Source organism: Ziziphus jujuba, chromosome 10 (assembly GCF_031755915.1).
Source record: "Ziziphus jujuba cultivar Dongzao chromosome 10, ASM3175591v1".
Classification (NCBI taxonomy): Eukaryota; Viridiplantae; Streptophyta; class Magnoliopsida; order Rosales; family Rhamnaceae; genus Ziziphus; species Ziziphus jujuba.
The window spans coordinates 9,852,610-9,873,852 of record NC_083388.1 but is presented as its reverse complement, the minus strand read 5'-3'; the positions used below and the strand labels follow the sequence as shown (position 1 = coordinate 9,873,852).

The following is a 21,243-nucleotide window of genomic DNA, read 5'->3' as shown; positions in this document are numbered from 1 at the left end:
ACCGGGATCGGAGCGTTTTCCGGCGAGGGGTCGAAAATCTTCAAACGGTGATTTCTCCGCCGTCCGACCTCCGTTTTGCTCACCGTCGGTCCCGTTGGATTGCTCTCCTCACGATCTACAAATCTGCAAAATTTCACAGCCAACGGCCACCGCCGGAAAATACTGTTCCGGTGACCGTTGCCGGTGACGTGGCGGCCCGCCGGAAAATACTGTTCCGGCGAGTACCCGAAAATTCCGGCCAGCTCCAGTCCGCAGTGTTCAACCTCCTGAATCTGAATCCGGCTTCCGTTTCCACCAATTCGCGACGGTTTGGGAGAATTGCGGAGCCGAAACTCGAAAAGCTTTCCGGCGAGATTCCGACCCCGTCGGGTTCGATCACCGGAAAGTAAGACCGAATCCGTGATCCTCATCACGCGAGCTTCGATTCGGTATATAACTCGTAACCCTTAGATGTCGCTTGGTGTTCGCTCCCCGGGTATCCATTTGGGAATTACCCGAATAAAATATTAATATTTTTGGTTTGTGCACTGTGGTTGTTTAGGTGCACGCGCGAGTAGTGGAGTGGATCCCGAGGAGGATCTTAGTTGATTTGCGCTCTCCAGGTGAGTGACCCACCTTCAAAAATTATTTTGGGCAATTAATTAAATTTAATTGGTATTTAATTATGCTCATGTGGTGTGGTTTAATTATGATTTTAATGCGGTTTAATTTAATTTATTTGTTATGCATGAGCAAGGTATGTTTCGGTATTAATTTTACGTGGTTTCAAATGTGATTTCTCGGGCATAATTGGGTTAAATATTTTGTGAAAATATTTGGTTAAATTTTATAAATTATGCCCGCGGTATTTTTATGGTTGCATCTCGTATTTCGAAGAAAATTGTGGTTTGTTGTTATCGCTGTTTCGTACCGGGTGATTGGATAAAATATGTGGGATGGTGTTTTGTGAAATTTTGGTATACTTCCCACGGTGGTTTTTGGAAAAACGGTACGGTTGGTTACTTATGTTTATTTTTAGACGCACTCATACAGTATTGGTGTTCTGGTGTATGGTGTATGGACACGTGGTAGTGCGCGGTTATTATCTGGTTTAGCGCACGGTTTTTACTTCACCCGTGAGCTGCCATTGGACCGTGGGCAGGCAAGGTTATTGTTGCGCACAGCCGCCCCCCTCCTTGGCCGGGTGATGGTTTTTAGCAGTCGGTACTGTCGGGACGCCGAAATGACCACTGCAGGTTTCTCTCTTTAACCTCCCGCCAGTCGGTGCTCGGGACGCTGGGTATCGGAGGGCATCACCGGTATATGGTGTGGTGCGTCAGGTGTAATTGTCGGTGTAAATTGCAATTAAAGTTTAAAACCCCAAAGGTGTTCAAAAAATTATTTATTATAATTTATTACAGAATATTTATATTTGGGGTATTTATTTATTTGTTTAATTGTTGTTTATTAATTCGTTTGGTTCCTTGGTTTTTGGGAAGTACGTACAAGGGTTTTGTGAAAATGTTTTAAAAGGGGAACATTTCAAACAGAGTGAATAGTGAGGATTTTGAGAGAAATTATTACTTCAAATATTTATTTATTTAATTGTTCGGTATTGCTTAATTAAATTCCTTTATTTTTATATTATTATTATTAAAGGTGTATAGTAGTTAGGGTCACTCACTGAGATGATTAGCATCTCACACTCTTAAATTCCGTTCCCCTAGGTCCAGGTTGGAGACGTTGATTGTCCGGGGCGAGCCCAACGTCTCAGTTCGTTGCCGAAGGTTCAAGCAGTTTTTCTTCCCTTTTTCCTCTCTATCTTGTATTGTTTCTATATCTGTCATTTTATAAATTCCACATTGATCTGTATAATGCTCTGTCTACTGTATTGGACGTGTGGTTGTTATTTATGCACTGGGTTGCTGCTGTTGTTTTCTTTTTGAAGTGCTGCAATTTGTGGGACCAATTTGTAGTTTGTGGGAGGAATAAGGGGATGTTTTTTTTGAAGTGTGTTTTCAGTGCAGGTAATTTGTGGTAAGTAAATCCCTTAGGGGAGGCTCTGCCGGATTTTCCGTTGGAGGGTTCGGTAGGGTTTCCCTGGGATCAGGGCTGTCTAGAGTTCCGGGTAAGGAATTCTGGACGGGTCCTGACAGGGCTAAATACAAAAACATCTCTATGCTTTTAAAAAATCATTTATACCCCTAAAACAGTTTGAATTTATGTTTATACCTTTCAAAAATTAAGTTATTTTTTAAGTTCCTTTTTTTTCTTTTTAACAATAATTAAGTTGAAGACTTCAATATTTTTTTATTAATTTTTAATTAAATTGTAGTTAAACTATGTGACAATTTATATGATAATTTTAATTACATATGCTTTTTTAAGTAAGTTATATATTTGACAAACACTTCAGTTAAATATATTTGAAAAATTATAATATATTTAGTTAAATATATTTGATAATTTTAATATATTTTAATACATTTATTTAAAGTGCAAAGTATGAGGATTGATATAGTATAATAGGGTGTGACAATGCGAATATACCTATATATAGATGGGATAAGGATTCCTCTCCTTTTAATTATTAAAAAAAAGAAGAAAAAGATCTCTCTCCATTTTACTTGAAATGAAAAATCCCAATTTAAAGTAACAAAATTTTATCACGTCATCTTTTAAATCTAATGATTAGAGTTATTCTATGTCTATCATCATTAATTTGGAAACAATCTTATTGGTCATTGATTGGTGTTAATTTTCTTATATGATTAGAATTGAAAATACATTGATAAAATATGACTACCGAAAATTAAATTGCTAAGGAAAAAAACAAGATTAAAAGAGTAATTATTTATGTTGAGATGATAAATATTAATTGAATGCATTTAATTATATATTAATTTTTTATACCAAAAAACCTAATTAGAAAAAGTTAACCCTTTTAGAGTAATTAATTAAATTTCTAAATGACATATGAGTCTTACTCTATAAGTGATCACTAATGATGATAAATAATATTTTTTTTATTTTTTAATATTGTTTAGAATTAAATAATAAAATTTAATCCCAAGTTAACTTTCAAGATCCATGTTCTTCATATACGATATATACTCCTCATCAAATATACACTTTCATTATACTACACTATCATAACCCACCTAGTATTCTTTATTGAAACTCTAGACAGGACCTGACTGGAGAAATCCTACAAGATCTTCCAATAGAAAATGTATCTTCTCTATGGATTGGACATATCCCAAAATTTCTTGTATAGAAAACACACTCAAATAATATAACACCTTATTCTTTCCACCTTACTACAAAATTTTTCATAAAGGACAGCACTTTAATAACAACAGCATAGAAATATAGATGCAAAAAATAATAAAAACAAAAATAGTAATAGTAGTAGTAGTAGTAATAATAATAATAATAATAATCATAAATATACTACAACTTCTTGAGAAATTAGGATAACCTGCCTGAAGCCAACTATACCTACTTGAAGGCTACCATATTTGTTTGAAGGCTATCATATTTGCTCAATGGCTACTGCATCTGCTCAAAAGCTACAATATCTACTCAAAGGCTATCATACTTGCCTAAAGACTATGATACCTACTCAAAGATTACGAGAATTGTCTGAGGGCTATAACACCTGTCTAAAGACTATGATATTTGCTTGAAGGCTACATAATTGCTCGAAAGCTATGATACTTGTCCAAAGGCTATAATACCTCTAAATCCATTAACGCATTCATTTGTACAAAAATGATAATCGTACAGTTGACAACAATAATAATAATGATAATAATATCAACAATAACAAATAATAATAATAATAATAACAACAACAACAATAATAATAAATCATAATAATAATAATATCAATAATAAATATTAATACAAATAATAATAATAATAAAAATCATAATCATAAATAGATAAAATAGAATTAAAATTGATAAATATATTACATAACCTGCACAATTGTAGTGAAGATACACCTAATGTACCATATAGTATGTTAATACACGATCCCATGATATCAACTGTCACAAGTATATTGCTACCAATATGGTCAGGAGTGGTCATCCAACTTGCTAATCTCGTAGATAGCAAAAATACAATACTAGGCTATTCATTAACTGAATTAGGTTGTTGCCCCTGTGCAGTGTAGTACACACTAACATAACAATATATATATATATATATACATCAAAAGGATATTTTATGCACCATTTGATATACCAATATTGTCAAATGATGCTTGGCATTCCAAACACCACTCGACGGATAGGGGGAGAAGAGAACTTGCACACAGCCCCATCAGAGTTCCAATGGTTCCGGTACTAAATAACATGCCATTTTATGGCCAAAGAGGACGATTGATGCTCAATATGCAAAATACCTGCCAATTATTTCACCTCTAACTCCCATAGAAATGGCTAAACCTATTATCCTTTGGCCTAGGAGAGAGTGGTTGATACTATGACCGTAAATCTGCCAACCCTCTTTTACCACAGCTCACAAAGGACTACTATATATGTGACTTGCCTGCTGATCTATCATTATAACATACAGAACACTAGTACTGTATGGTGCATCTATAGACTAACTAATGACGTCACATAAATATAATATATATATATATATATATAGTTATAGTAACAAAAAATGCCACTTTTCAGAATTACAGTTCTTAAAATGTAATCAAATGTTTTAATAAATAAACAAATCAGAAATACCTATCATAAAATATCCACCACCAAAATTTATATATTTACATTATAAATCATTATTTGAAATAAATGCATAAGAATAGCTAAAGTCAACTACAACATTTTAAGCATATTAGAATGATTTAATAATATAATATAGGTAACATGTTAAATCTAAATTAGCAAATGTTCATAGTTAGACATAATAAATATACCCATAAAAATCCATAAGAATTGTTTACACATTCAGTCATAAATATACGTATATATATACACATCTACACCTATATATATATACAAACATAAAATCAAAAAAAATATGTCTCATAAAATCCAATGCAAATAATGAATATTTAGTTACACACGTGCTAATGGTGCACCCAAATTCAGACAATCATAATTGAATAAATAAACAAATAAATAAATTAATTAAATTAATAGATAAATAAATAAATTAACTAAATAATTAAGCAAATAGATAAACAAAATATTATTTTATCTTTAATTCAAGATAAGCTCTTCATCCCTTTTTTTTTCGAAAATTTTTTAAAATATTCAATTAACAACAATTAGTTAAATGAATAACTCCTTTAAATCCAACTTTTGATAATAACTAATCAAATGAATATATATACTTACAAATATGTATATATACATATATATAAATTTAATTATACTTGCATGCTCATATATATATTCATATATATACATACAATCTTCTAACAAGCATATATGCATTCATATATATACATATATATATATATATATATATATATGAACACTAATCTTTTAACAAGTAGATATATATAGTCATATATTCACAATATATATACACACATCTACACTCATGCTAGAGGTGTACACACATATACCCATACATATATATATATATTTACAAAAATTTGTATTTGCAACCATACATACACACGTCAATACATAAACATTTATATATATATATACACAATTTAACACAAATGTTATATTAAATACACAATTTTACTCAAAAATGATAATTTTCCAAATAAATCACCATAATTCATAAATAAGGTACCAATGGAAAGTTAAAAGGATAAGGAACACGATGTTAACCTTTGTTAGGCTTGACCTCACTCGTGGTGGCTGAATTTTCCATCGAAAACCGTTGCCAAATTCTTCCTCTTTGTACGCCATAGTCGAGTTCGAATTGAGGTAAATGGAGGCTACCATCAGCTTTGAGAGGCTCAAATTAAAGGGAGTGGATTGAGAAATTGGCTATAGACCACCAAAAAACTGACGAATGGAGGGACGTTGGCATCTGACGTTGGAGCATCGATCCCCATGCATTCGCTGGCCAAACGACCCGAGACTTGGCCACCAGCATCTACCGATTGTAGGCTTCCATGCTGACCGGCATGTGTCATTGTTTGGCAGCCAGGGCATGGCCAATCGATCAGTCAACCGGTGAGACGGAGAGAGAGAGAGAGAGAGAGAGAGAGAGAGAGAGAGAGAGAGAGAATCGGGGGAAAGAGAGAGAAAAAGAGAGGGAGAGAAGGAAAAAGAAAAAGAGAGAAATATATATATATATATATATATATTTATTTATTTATGATGAGCCGTGGCACTCATCAGTTGGTGACACGAGGCATCCATCAGGGACCCCTCAAAATATTCCACTACCCAGTAAAGTTGGTAAAAAAAAAAAAAAAAAAAAAACAGATACAATTTTACAGATCTCTTAACTTTTCAACAATACATCCAACTTAAACGCTCTGCTAGTTTATGAACTCGTATCGATGAATATTATCACATGATACAAGAGTCATTAGCAATGAGACTGGCTCCAATGTAATAGTAATGGTATAAAATAACACTAATTACTATATCTAAATAATTGACATGAAATATCCATTCCAAATGAAATGGAGCAAGCAAATAATTACCCCAAAAAAAATAAAAAATGAGACAAGCAATTGAGGTATTTGGTTCCCTTGTAAATCTTTCATTATTGTGTTAGCAATACACTTCACATGTTTCCAGCAATTCACATTACATCATCAAATGATACAAGCCTTGAATAAGAATCTACAATGCACTAGAACATCCTTGTTGATGATTATTTACTCTGACGGCAGATATAAATATGCTATATTTTACAACCAATTTTACTTTTATTTTATTTTATTATTTAATTTTAAACATTATTATAAGATAATTATCATGTAAATATATTATATACTTATTTAATTTATTTTTTGAGTTTGTTTTTTCTTTAAAAGTAATCAATTTGAAATTAAATTTTGGATAACCATACGTTGTTAATTTATTTTTAATTCTAAATTATATAAGAAAATTAATGCCAAATTATTAGCAATTAGACTATTTCCAAATTAATATTAATGATATAACATAACTCTTATAATTATATCTAAATAATTGACATGAAATATTCATTTCAAATGACATGGAGGAGGATCGTTATCCATATAAATTCGATAAGTAAATAATTTTCCCCAAAAAAAAAAAAAAAATGAGACAAGCAAGAGAGATATTTGGTTCCCTTATGAAACTTTTGTTATTGGGTTAGCCATACACTTCATATATTTCTAGCAATTCATATGGCATCATCTGATACAAGTCTTGGATAAAAATCTACAACATACTTGAATGTCCTTGTTGACGATCCTTTACTCCAACAAAACATATAAATATTTTATATTTTAAATCTAACTTTGCTTTTAATTTATTTTATTATTTAATTTTAAACATTATTATAAGATAATTATCATGCAAATATAGTATACATTGTTTTTATTATACTTTGGGTTTGTTTTTTCTTTAAAAGTAATCAATTTGAAATTAAATTTTGGATAGCCATATGTTATTAATTTACTTTTAATTCTAAATTATATAAGAAAATTAATACCAAACTATTAGCAATGAGACTATTTCCAATTTGAAATGGAGGGAGGAGCTTTATCCATATAAATTAGACAAGCAAATAATTATCTTAAAAAAAAAAAAAATGAGACAAGCAAGTGAGATATCCGGTTCCCTTATGAAACTTTTGTTAGTGGGTTAGCCATATGTTTCACATGTTTAAGTGATTCACATGGCATTATCAAATGATCCAAGTCTTGAATAATAATCTACAACGTACCTGGATGTCCTTGTTGATGATCCTTTACTCCAACAACATACATAAATATGTTATATTTTACATTCACCTTTTCTTTTAATTTATTTTATTATTTAATTTTAAACATTATTATAAGATAATTATCATGCAAATATATATTATACATTGTTTTGATTATATTTTGGGTTATTTTTAATTTAAAAGTAATCAATTTGAAATCAAATTTTGGATAACCATATGTTATTAAATTGTTTTTAATTCTAAACTATATAAGAAAATTAATACCAAACTATTATTAATGAGACTATTTCCAAACTAATAGTAATGATATCAAATAACTCTAGTCATTATATCTAAATAATTGATATGAAATATCCATTTCATTGAAATGGAGGGATGGTCTTTATCCATATAAATTAGACAAGCAAATAGTTATCCAATAAAACAAGCAAGTGAGATAGTGAGACATCAAGTCATGTCCAATCTCTCTTTTATTTTATAAGTGGATATAAATATAGATGTTCAACCATTAAAATTAATCATTTTGTTTAAACTTTAACCAGTAAAAAAATAAGTCATCTTTGATCTTTAAATAAAGAGAATTGTTTTTGAAAAATATTATTTATTATTATTAGTGAATAATCAATAGTATAACTTATATGTTATATAATAATTTAAATAATTATTATTAAAATATTTATTTTCAAATTTTAAAATAACAAAATAATAAAAATTAAATATTTTTATTAAAATTTATTAAATAAAGTGATGATTATCATCCATAATCATAAATAGTAAATTTTTCCTTTTTTTAAACTGAAGTGCAAATGTTATATGAATAAAAAAAGCCTTAAAAAAAATAAGAGACAAGCAAATCACTATCGATATAAATGAAAAGTGAGTTGTTATTGGAGAGGATCTTTATCAATATAAATGAGACAAGCATCGTACCAAAAATAGAAAAAAGAAAATGAGACAAGCAAGTGAAATATCAAGTCATGGCCAATCTTTAACCAGCAAAAAAACAAGTCACCTCCAATCTTTTTAGCCACAAAAAATAAAATAAAATAAAATAAAATAAAAAATGCCATGTCCTATCTAAAGTACCAAAAGGAATCTCAGCCATCGGTAAGGGAAATAGATCAGATGATGATAGGAGGGGTAGGAAAGAAAAGAGGCGCGTAACATTTTTCACCTTTATTTTATTGAAGAGGTGTGTCTAATTTTTTTTCTCGCACTACTTTGCTAAATTATCTATCCCCTATGCCTCCGTCAATTAAATATACAATATATATATATATATATATATTTGTGTGTGTATATATAAATATGTGTGATGGGCGTATTTCGTATAGTTAATACTAGTTAGCCTAGAACTGGTCTCGCAATTCTTTTTTTTTTTTTTGGCGGTGTAAGTCTAGAACTGGTCTAGCTTAATTGAAGTGCAATGGAGGAGGCTTGTAGCATAAAATGTATGGGCATGGTTTGGGTTTTCATAGGGTGTTTATTATTGATGTCGATGTATATTTATTATACATTCAGAGTAAAAGCTAAAATTATACGATCAAAGTTTCGAAAGCAAGGTATAAATGGTCCATTGCCATCCGTTATATTGGGGAATGTTCCTGAAATGAGGCAGATATTGTCCCGGACTTCAGTCAATGATCATGTCAAAGAAAAGTTACTGATTGACCATTCTTTATCCCTCTTTCCATATTTAAAGCAGTGGTCTAAGCAATTTGGTATATTAATTTATTTATTCTATTTTTTTTTCACTGGGATTTTTAATTCAGTCATGTGTTACTATTTCTCAATTTTCATGTTACTTTCTAATTTTTAAATTTTTTTTTAATATTAGAAATGAGATATTTGAATTTGAAATAAATATCTATCATGAACATATCACTTCCTAATTACTTAATAAAGTGAAACATATTTTACTATATTATGTATCTTTTTAATCAAGAAAATACATGTAAAATGTTTTTGGATGTTATTTTTAAAATCAATTTGCTGAAGTTATGAAATTGAAAAGTGAGAGAATGATATATATTGGTTCTGTGCACATTTCGCAATGCGCTTCATTGGTATTGTACTCGCTTTCATTTTTCTCTCCATATATTTCTTACTTATCATTATTATATATTTTTTTAGAAAGTCCAAATGGTGCTAAAATTGCCCAGTTCTCAATTTATCAAAATAATAATAAAGTTATCATTATTATATAGGAATATTTTTAGTGATGGGTATCTTTCTGATTGAAGAACCTTTAAGTATAATTGATGAATCTGAATATATATTGCTATAAGCTGTTCGTTCTTTTAACTAATCTATAGCTTTAGTTTATTGTTCTCATTAATTGTTTGTTTAAATTTTTATTTCCTCAATGCCAAGTTTTTTATTACCTTTTTTTTTTTTTCTTTCGAAATAATACAAAGACAAAAGAAAAAAAATTATATAGCTTTTTTTTTTCTTTCCCAATTTGTGAAAAGAAAAGAAAAACTATGGTTTGATGTATACTATCAAATATACAACAGGAGCAACGTTCATGTTTGCCCTTGGAGGGATGCAAATATTGTACGTTTGTGATGTTAAACTAGTAAAAGAATTCAGCATCTTCAAATGGTTGGACTTGGGGAAGCCTGCTTATCTTCAGAAAGACAGAGGTCCTTTATTAGGCAAGGGCCTCATTTCCACAAACGGTGCACTTTGGGCCCACCAAAGAAAAACTGTATCTCCCCATCTTTACATGTCCAAAATTAAGGTCAGTCACCATACTCTTACTTTATTATTATTTTGATGATGATGAGATTCAAATTGGAATTATTATCCGAGAAAACCTTGCTTAATTTGCTATTGGACTCAGCTGCAAAAAGTGTCTTTATGTGTAAGTTAAATTTTAATTTCATATTGAAACTATTGGACGTGGAACCTAAACAATGCAGGACATGGTGAACCTAATGGTGGAATCTGCAAATACACTAGTTAAAACATGGGAAAGCAAAATTAATCAAACAGATGGTGGGGTTGTAGATTTATCTGTCCATGATTATGTGAGAAGCTTCTCTTCAACCGTAATTTCTAAGATTTTGTTTGGAAGCAACTATGAACAAGGAAACACCATATTCCCCAAGCATGGAGCTCTTCTTAAGACCATGGCTTCACCCACAATACTCAATGGGATTCCCTTCTCAAAGTCTATAAACTTGTCCTCCTTTAACTCATTATAATATAATAAACTCAATTTTTAATGTTTGGACCTACCAATTTCTGAATAATTCACCTTAACCCTGCAGATTTCTTCCCACCAAGAAAAACATGGAAGTGTGGAGGCTAGAAAAAGAAATTAACTCCATAATCATTGACATAAAGAACAGACATATTGGAAGACCTCATCAGGATGAGAACATGTTAAAAGTGATCATGGAAGGTGCCAAGAATGCTAAGCTTGGGCCAACCGCTGAGGATCAATATATAGTGGACAATTGCAAGAATCTCTTCTTGGCAGGATCTGAAGTTCCTGCTGTTGCAGCAATGTGGGGTTTGATGCTATTAGCTTTGCATCCCGAGTGGCAAGCGCGTCTAGCTCTGAGGTTCAGCAAGTTTGTGGCCGCGGTCATAACATCATCGATGCTAATATGCTTAGCAAGATGAAAATGGTATATCTACGCATATAAAATTTATTTTTTAATAGCTTAAGCTTTTGCAAAAAATAATAATTTAACAACTACTTTGTCTAATCGATAATTTTTAACGAATTAAATTAAATGTTTTTTGCAGATGGAAATGGTTATTCAAGAGGTGCTGCGGCTATACCCGGCAGTGATATTTGTGTCAAGGCAAGCCTTGGAAGATGTGAAGGTGGGGGAAATGTTGGTCCCCAAAGGTGTGAATATATGGATATGGATGCTAGAGTTGCACAGAGATCCTGAACTTTGGGGACCTGATGCTTACAAGTTCAATCCTGAAAGGTTTGCCAATGGAGTTTCCGGGGCTTGCAAGTGTCCTCAAGCCTACTTGCCCTTTGGTGTTGGTCGCCGAGTATGTCCTGGACAGAGCTTAGCCATGGTGGAACTGAAAATACTTTTTGCTCTCATTGTATCCAATTTCACTCTCTCTGTTTCTCCAAAATATAGTCACTCCCCTGTTTATGGTTTGCTTTTGCAGCCTGAACATGGTATAGATCTCCTAGTACAAAAAATATGACAAATTATATGTTTATTGCTAGATGTTGTAATATTGTATGTTGAAAATCAAAATAAAGCCTGAACATGGTATAGATCTCCTAGTACGAAAAATATGACAAATTATATGTTTATTGCTAGATGTTGTAATATTGTATGCTGAAAATCAAAATAAAGCTATCAGTATTTACCAAAATAAATAAATAAAATAAGATAAAATAAAGTTATTTGTTTAAAATTGTTGATTCGACTACTAGGGGCAATTTGGGATCATATTTCTTGTTGTCTATTTTCCATGTGTTTTATTTATCACTTTTTTATTTATTTTTTATTTTCATTCCCTTATTTATCATAGTTTATGCTAATAATTTATTCTGCATACTGGGATTCCTTTTAATAACTCAGCACCAATAATTAAAAAAATGTATGACTTTCTTTTTCTAGGAAAAAAAAAAAAAGTGTGAATTGATTTTTGTTATTCTTTCCCTGATAAAATATAATTAGAAGCTTTATAACTATTGAATCACATAATGTTTCATAATTGTAAAGTTTTGAATTAAATTAACCGCTTTTTATGAATTAGTTTTTAATAAATGAGTTTATAAGGAGTCAATTTTCTTTCGCAGTATTTGATGTTTAAGAAAAGAGATAAGATTTAAATTAATCTGATTAAAAACTTATGCATTAGAAGTAAGGGTAAGATTAATCATATTATTGGAAAAATGATTCCTCATTGACCCCCCCTTTTCTTCCTGCAAAAAACCATTCAAACACTTACAGATTTTACTTTTCTGAAAGGTATGAGATTTCCACCAAATTGGCACGAACCAAACAACGCTGAAAAAATAAATATCATTTATTGAAAACTTTGCAATGCGTTTGGAACCCCATCTTTTCGAGATAGAATCACAGGGAAGATGAAACTCAAACTCCCATTTTCCAATCTCAAAAACTATTTCAACTCTTCCATGTTATTTAAATGCTGATTCATTGTCCTGCTATACAAATTAGAACATTTCAATACCCATATAATTGATTGTCAAATTGAGGCAAAAAAAGAAAAACGAAAAAAAGCAATATGAAGTAACTTTAAATTCACTGGGCAGGCATTGTTTTAAAAGGTTACCATGTGAGAAGATATATATTTTTTTAATTAACATTTCCCTAATTTGAAGTCTTTTTTGGTAATTGCAACCCTAATTTGAAGTCTTGATCCCTTGTTTATATGCAGATACGATATTTTGTCCTGTACTGACCGAGGTACCTCAAACTCAAATCTACCAAATAAAAAGAAAGAATTTGTTGATTTGCAAAAGTAAGAACAAAGTGATGCTGCCACATAATACAAATCAGGTCAAGAAGGTGTGTCAAATACATTAATAAATGGATCACTCACCATAATGCATAATAGTGTGTAAAAATTACATTTCTCATCAAAATTGCTTTACCATCTAAAACAAAAAAATTTAGAACACAACCCAGTATCCAAAACCCCTACGACTTTCTTCCCTTTATTTTCTCAGATGCCAAATGAAAACAAAATAAACCAAAAAATTAACCCAAGCCTCTTTTTGGGTAACTAAGAGACTGCAACAACAGTGACTAGAATAACTTCGAGTTTAGCAGCAGTGATTGGAAGAAGAGGCTTTGAAATTAAGGCCTTGATGAGGGTAGAAAAATGGTCCTTGGGGGCCTGTTTGTTTCATCGGATAGTACAAGATTGTATCCCAATCAGATGTTTGGTAGCAACAAATGGCGAAGCGGATAATTTAACCGCTACAGTGAAATAATCCCCTTCGAGGAGGATTAAACTGACCCGTCTTCCCCCTGGGTCAGCTTTTTATCCGAAGCTCACTGAAGGTTGTGGTTTCTCTCGTCGGTGTCTCTTGCTGGTGTCTTTCGCAGACCATTCTCGCCCGACCGTTCGCATCGCTCCGAGTTGAAACCTCGGTGAGTACTGTTTTTCTTCTTCAGTCTGTTCGTTTTCCTTCTTCTCCTCCTCCTTCTTCTTCTTCTTCTCCTTCATCTTCTTAATCTTCTTCTTCGTTTTTAATGTGTTTTCTTTATCTTTGATTTGCAAAAATTAGGGCGTCGTATAATTTTCCATTAAAATGGAACCAGTTTCTCTTTTCTTTTTTCTTTTTTGTTTTTTTTTACCCTTGATGCTCGTATATAATATGTGCTCACCGAACAACCTCTCCAGACTTGTTGGATTTGCAAACAGGTCCTTCAAATCCTTGAGATTTCCTGGCGAGTCCTTCGATTCTTCATCACCTTCCTCCCTCACTTATGGAATCCATGCCTTTCATTGCCCCGTAAGTCCTTTCTCTCCACATATATATTTTTTTATTATTGTTTTTTTTCCATTTGGTTCCCAACAAATTTGGAAGGCACAATGCATTCCTTTCTATTTTTTTAATTTCTCGGAAATTACAGGACCCCGTTGTGCAAGAGACTCAGAATCCAGAAGTTGCAGATTCTCCAACCCCAGATGGAAAACGTGGTTCTTCATCAAAAAGCTACATCTGGGTCAATCCCAGTAGCCCCAAAGCTTCACAGCTTCGACGGAAATCTTACGATGCCAGGTATACCAAACTAGTGAGGTTAGCTGAAGCTTTGAATTCTTGTAATTCCACTGAAGATGATGTTGCGAATGTTTTGGAGGATTTAGGTGATAGAATAGTAGAACAAGATGCTGTGGTTGTTCTCAATAATATGGTTAATCCTAAAAATGCATTGCTTGCTCTCAAGTTCTTTCAAAGTAAATTGAAACCTAAGAGGGAAGTAATTCTTTACAACGTAATGTTGAAGGTGTTTAGGAAATGTAAGGACTTGGATAGAGCAGAGAAGCTGTTTGATGAAATGCTTGAGAGAGGTGTTAAACCTGATAATGCTACCTTTTCAACTATGATTAGCTATGCTAGGATGTCATCTTTCCCTGATAAGGCCGTTGAGTGGTTTGAGAAAATGCCCACTTTTGGATGTGATCCAGATGATGTTACCTACTCGGCAATGATTGATGCTTATGGTCGTGCTGGTAATGTTGATATGGCTTTCAGCTTGTATGATCGTGCTAGAACAGAGAAATGGCGCATTGATCCGGTGACATTCTCTACTTTGATTAAAATTCATGGGCAGTCAGGGAATTTCGATGGGTGTTTGAATGTCTATGAGGAGATGAAGGCTATAGGGGCCAAGACAAATTTGGTTATTTATAACACCTTATTGGATGCTATGGGAAGAGCTAAGAGGCCTTGGCAGGCCAAGAAGATTTACAAAGAGATGACTGAGAATGGATTTTCCCCAAATTGGATGCCAAGGTTAGTTGTCCATAGTTGGGAGTTCTAATTTATGAACAATTTTTTTATAAAATTCCTATGGTATATTTTATTTGGTTGCTGAAATCTTTCTCTTTTTCTTTCAGATTGAGATTGTGCTGGGGAAGTCTAAGAAATTTGACTCTCTTATGACTGCTGCTGTGGCATCTGAGTTAGCTACTAAAGACAAGGAAAATGTTAATAGAAACCTTCTTTTTCAATGCCTTTTTTTTTTGTTGTAGTTTAATACAACATTCTTTCTTACTCTCTGATCACACAGAGGTAAATAGGAGAGTAGGCAGGTGTTCCGTCATTGAAGATGGTAGTATGGAATGGTTAAAAGAGTACAGAAAAAAAGCAATTTTAAATAAAATGGCATTGTATAGAGGTTGCAGTTACATGCTACTCTCTAGTCTCAATCCTTTTCTTAAGGAGTTGTAAAGATTTTCTCTGTTACCATACTATGTCTTGCTGGCTTTGTATTCATTTAAACTTACTGCACATATTATGATGAGTGAATGGTTGATTAGGAAAGGAATTGCATTTACCTTTCTTCGGATTAGTCTGCAGCTTGATTTTTGGTCAAATTGGTATTCTTTTCTAAAATGTGTTTATGGGAACTAGCTATTCCACCAATCAAAGTTCTGTTTCTTTGTTGCTTATGAAAATGGTCCTCGCAGAACTTATTCCGTCCATAATGAGAAAACAGCACAATCAGATGAGTTACCTACCAATCTTAGACTCAGTTTAGAGAGAGATTAATTGAGCCTGACTACAAATCATGTGGCTTTAGGTGTAATCAGCTGCTTAAAAATCCAGGTGTGATATTGGCCTACAATTTTGTGTCAATTAGGTGTCATCAAGACATATTTTTTTTAATTAAATATGATATTTACAATTTTAATTAAATATAATATATTTGGATTGCTATCAACAAGTGTATTTACTTATTTGTTTTATAAGTAAATTATCCTTGTAAAATCCAATATATTTATATTTATGTAGTACTTGTTATTTGAATTGCTACATGTGAAATCTATATACATATACGTATAATTTGGATATGGATATTCTTATATTATCAACAAGTTCTTAATTACATATACTGTTAATTATTTCTTTATTTGTGAATAATTGTTATTTATGATTTACCATACTAAAATTTTATTTTTATTGGTTTTGGAAACAATATATTTATGTAATTTATGGGTTGAAAAAATATTCAATTGTCTTATGCATACCATTAAAATATATTTATTTTTAATTAATTGTTATTTATGGCATACTATGTTTTAAGTTAATTTTAAACTATTTCTAAAGTTATATATTAATATTATTTGTGGGTGTATACAACAAATTTTGTATATTTTGCATGTATATATAAATATATAAATATATAAATGTACAACTTTAATTAGATGTAATAATTTTTTTTTCATATAAATTTAACTTTTAAAATTTTTATTTTTTTAAAATTAAAAATATAATTACAAAATAGTCCTATCCAGTCTGATTCGGCACCAAACATGGTACAATTAGTCCATCATTCAGTCTGGAACTATGCCAAATATAGTACTGCACTAATCATTCTGTCCGATCCTATCCGATCCTGTCCGATCCTATCCGATCCGGATCTATCCGACGTACCAAACGCCCCCTGGGGGTGTTGAAGCTATGGCCAAGCTTCAATTCCATGGACGAGAAATTAAATCCTACATGATGGAAGGAAGCGACTAGAAAAAGGCCAAGTACAATGAGAGGGAAGTTTTTGCACTTTTCCCAATACATCGTAGCTTATTTAGAGATGCAATTGCATTATTTGTCTTAAAACCGTTATTATTAATAGAAATTAATATACGGTTTATGATTTTTTTTTTCTTACCAGACAGACATTTTTGTAATTAAGGGTGCAATTGAAAGTGATATTTACAAGCTTAAAAGCAGCAAAAGTAAAATCACTTCCTATAAGATTTGACAAAAAATAAAATATCTAAAATCATTTTTAGCGATTTTATTTTAAAATATTACTTATTTAATGATTCAATTATTTAATGATTTTAAAAATACTAATTAAGATCCGTTAAACCACTTCTAAATAGATAAAAGGGATTCATATTATGGTTGATTAACAAATATAAATCACTTTTTAGTAATTTTATTATTAGAAAATCGACCATTTGGTGATTTAATAGAAATATCAATTAGATAATTGTTGAAAAATCAATTAAAATAATTCTTAATAATAACTCTCTAACAGACTGTTAAATAATTCATTCTGAACCACTTCATAAACAAGAATGGTTCCAAAAGTGTGTGAAATTGATCCATTTCTAATATTAACTGTCAAAGGCTTGATCAAAGCCCAATCTAAATCATAAAAGCTTCTTCAATGATTTTCTCTGTTGAAGCTTATATGTTAAAAAATTTCGAAGGTATTGAATCTTAGATAGCATTATATATATTAATAAATAATATCTATTTAAATTTATTTTTTGATGAATCCTATTTAAAATTTAAAATGTAATGAGTTGGCATATTAAAAAAGAAAAAAATTATGAATTGACGAGAAGAGAAAAGAAAAAATAGGTTGAATCTATGACTCATTTTGTAAACCTTCTATTAGAAAAAGGTCTGTTAGACAGTTTCTATTTTTTTTGTTCCTATCTCATCTTAATAGATCTTTTGCACCTCATCATTGGAGGATATTTTTTCAAAAGATTGTCTATTTATTTGATGTAGCAAAATTTTTTTTAAAAGGACAGAACTAATAAACAGTCCATTAGAGATGCTACATTTTAAATAAAATGACCAAAAGCCCCCTTCTTTTTAATGTTTCCGTTTGAATGAATAAATTTTCCTTCACCATTTTCATTCGTGCTTTTCTTCTCCTGCACCTTCTCAGCATTTTTTTAGTTTTTATTTATTTTATTATTTAATTCTAAACATTATTATAGGATAATTATCATAGAAATATAATATATATTATTTTTATTATATTTTGGAATATTTTTTTCCTTGAAAAGTAATCAATTAGAAATTCAATTTTGAATAATCATATTTTATTAATTTATTTTTAATTCTAAATCATATAAGAAAATTAGCACTAAACTATATTAGATCGTTTCTAAATTAATAACGATGGTACAAAGTAGCGTTAGTTATTGGATTTAAAAAATTAACTTAGCAAAATTTAATCAAATCAAATTGAGATCCTTTATTATTATTATTATTATTATTATTTCGAAGAATTAAGATCTTTCATTTTAAGTAAAATGGAGAGAATGTCCATATAAATGAGACAAGCAACTGAAACATCATATGTCTTACTCCCAAAAAAAAAAAAAGTGAAGCATTAAGTCGTGTCCTATCTACCAGCCAAAAAAAAAAAAAAAAAAAATCATTCATGTCTTTTTAAAAATTTAAAAAAAAAAAAAAAAAAACCATGTCGTATCTTAAATACCATAAGAAATCCCAGCGATCAAGAAGGGAAAAAAGACCAGAAAATGCCACGTAGTATTGAAACTGAATATTTTAAGAAGGAAAAGGGCTACGTCTCATTCTTTATTGTTTTTTTTTTTTTTAAAAAGAGGTAAAATATCATATATCACATTAAATCATTATACATATCAGCACAAAGCAAATTGAGAAGCCACTGTGGGCCCTCCGCAAGCCATGTTTCTAAATTAGAGATCTCCGTAGCATATTTTCCAATACAGTGGGCTACATTATTTTTTTCCCTGGACTCAAAAGAAAGTGTAAGATTTGGACATAATGTTAATAACTTTTGTAGTCTTTCAACCAAAAAACAGTTCTCATCCAAACTAGCTTCTGGTAAACCCACATTGGCCGCATGAACTGCCCCCAGACAATCACTTATAATTTCACCATGGACGAAACCAGCTTCCATGCAGAAATCTATTGCCACACAAATAGCCATGAGTTCAGAATACATGACAGACCAGGAAACTTCAAAAGGTTTTGCCATAGCTCCCATCAATTCACCAGAAGAATTCCGCACTACCATGCCAATCCCAACTCTGTTTTGTCTAGCCAGAACAGAGACATCCACATTTATCTTAAAATTACTTCCATGACCGTTGGTGTGCTCTGTTCGAACGTTGGATATTGGTACTCATCGTAGCCTCTTTAAACTCCACATGCAATCGCGAAATAGAGTCCAACAATTGAGTATCAGATTTAATACAATTGCCATGTATGAGGTCATTTCGTTTATTCCACAAACACCACCATGCCCATTAAAATTTCTCTAGATGGAATTCTGGACATTGTGTAAACACATAGAAACATAAAGCAGTAAAAGAATCATAGACACCATACTTCAGTTCTTTATAGAATTCTAATTGCTTCCAAATATGGGTTGCATGCATACAACTCCATAAAGCATGTAATGTAGTTTCCTCAGCTTGGTGACATAATGGACACTCTTTAATATCAGTTATGTGACGTGAGGCTAGGGAAGATAGACAAGGAATAGCATCCTGACATGCATGCCATATAAAAACCTTAACCTTGTTTGGAATTGATAATTTCCAGAGACCTTTCCACCATGTATGAACAGTCGAATCACTAGGGCCACTAATTTGATTTCCAACCCCAAGCTTCCTAGCTTCCCAATAACCAGTTCTAACCATGTAGACACTCGTAGGACTAAATTTCCATGCAAAACGGTCCGCCTTATTAGCACCATCAATTGGGATATTTTTAATGACTTCAACCTCATCAGTAGAGAAAGAAGCTTGTAACAGATTTAAATTCCAAGCTCCAGAATCAGTAAGTAAACATGCCACTGTAGCATCCTCAGGTAAGATTCTAGGAGACAATATTCGAGATGAGCCCACCCCTGGTAGCCAAGAATCTTTATATATACGAATGGATTTTCCATCACCAACACGCCATATCCCACGAGTCTCCATAATTCTTCTCCCCCATACAAGACTACGCCAAGAATGGGATGGTTGGCGACCAATACCTGCTTCCCAAAAGGAGCATTGTGGGAAATACTTTGCCTTCACCACTCTTGCTAGTAAAGAACTGGGATTTCTAATGATTCTACAACACTGTTTTGCTAGCAAAGCACGGTTGAATTCATCTAGGGACCGGAAGCCTAGTCCACCTTGAGACTTTGGTTTGCATCCAATTTTTCCATGGAAGACCTTTCTTTCCAGCATAAGAACCCCACCAAAATCGGGTCATTAAACCAGTTAAATCTTTTATCAACTTCTTTGGAAGTTTGAAACAACTCATTGTATATGTTGGTATAGATTGAATAACAGCCTTAAGAAGAATCTCCTTCCCTCCCCTAGATAATAAGTTTCCATTCCAACCCTCCAATTTATGCCACACCTGTTCTTTAATAGACTGAAAAAGCTCAACCTTTCTCCTACCAATAAATGACGGTAAACCAAGATATCTATCATGACCACAATTACGTTCAATTTGAAACTCTTGAAACACAATATTTCGAACCGATTATGGTGTGTTAGGACTGAAAGTTGCCACCGTCTTCTGCATATTAATCTTCTGGCCTGAAGCTCTTTCATATAAATGGAGAATTGATAATATTTGCTGACAATCACTTGGGGTAGCATGGGTAAACAAAATAGTATCATCAGCAAAAAATAGATGAGAAATTGGCGGAGAAGACGGTGCAATTGATATCCCAGTAAGCAGGTTGGAAAATAAAGACTTCCGAAGTAAGCAAGAGAGTCCTTCAGAGACAAATGAGAAAAGATAGGGTGATAAAGGATCACCTTGCCGTAAGCCACAAGTAGGTTCAAAGAAACCCTGCTGTCTGCCATTAATTAAAAGTGAATAAGAAACTCCGGTAACATAAGCCATGACTAGGTTTATCCACCTTGCACTAAAACCCATTTCTTGAATTATCCACCGTAAAAAATCCCATT

The 21,243-nt window shown here is 31.9% G+C and overlaps 2 protein-coding genes and 1 long non-coding RNA gene across 3 annotated transcripts in view; all 3 read left to right on the top strand.

Annotated features, from left to right (window-relative positions):
* The window catches only part of LOC132799638 (uncharacterized), a 253,368-nt gene that overhangs the window by 170,532 nt on the left and 61,593 nt on the right, over window positions 1-21,243 (top strand). The gene's annotated exons all lie outside the window — the stretch shown is intronic.
* On the top strand, window positions 9,135-12,099 carry LOC107411125 (cytochrome P450 714C2-like). Its single transcript, XM_048467854.2, has 5 exons — window positions 9,135-9,560; window positions 10,356-10,582; window positions 10,764-11,014; window positions 11,115-11,477; window positions 11,599-12,099. The coding sequence occupies exons 1-4, from the start codon at window positions 9,266-9,268 to the stop codon at window positions 11,470-11,472; spliced, it is 1,131 nt and encodes a 376-aa protein (XP_048323811.2). The 5' UTR covers window positions 9,135-9,265; the 3' UTR covers window positions 11,473-11,477; window positions 11,599-12,099.
* On the top strand, window positions 11,605-15,537 carry LOC125418114 (pentatricopeptide repeat-containing protein At4g16390, chloroplastic-like). The gene is made up of 6 exons (XM_060811872.1): window positions 11,605-11,995; window positions 12,144-12,156; window positions 13,863-13,952; window positions 14,227-14,317; window positions 14,439-15,322; window positions 15,427-15,537. The coding sequence occupies exons 1-6, from the start codon at window positions 11,605-11,607 to the stop codon at window positions 15,470-15,472; spliced, it is 1,515 nt and encodes a 504-aa protein (XP_060667855.1). The 3' UTR covers window positions 15,473-15,537.

Excerpts from the sequence above, each read along its gene's own strand:
- LOC107411125 (XM_048467854.2), top strand. The coding sequence starts at position 9,266 with ATGGAGGAGGCTTGTAGCATAAAATGTATGGGCATGGTTTGGGTTTTC. Across the intron at positions 9,561-10,355 it reads GCAGTGGTCTAAGCAATTTG|GAGCAACGTTCATGTTTGCC; the intron begins GTATATTAATTT and ends AATATACAACAG. Across the intron at positions 10,583-10,763 it reads TTTACATGTCCAAAATTAAG|GACATGGTGAACCTAATGGT; the intron begins GTCAGTCACCAT and ends TAAACAATGCAG.
- LOC125418114 (XM_060811872.1), top strand. The coding sequence starts at position 11,605 with ATGGTTATTCAAGAGGTGCTGCGGCTATACCCGGCAGTGATATTTGTG. Across the intron at positions 13,953-14,226 it reads CGCTCCGAGTTGAAACCTCG|GTCCTTCAAATCCTTGAGAT; the intron begins GTGAGTACTGTT and ends ATTTGCAAACAG. Across the intron at positions 14,318-14,438 it reads TCCATGCCTTTCATTGCCCC|GACCCCGTTGTGCAAGAGAC; the intron begins GTAAGTCCTTTC and ends CGGAAATTACAG.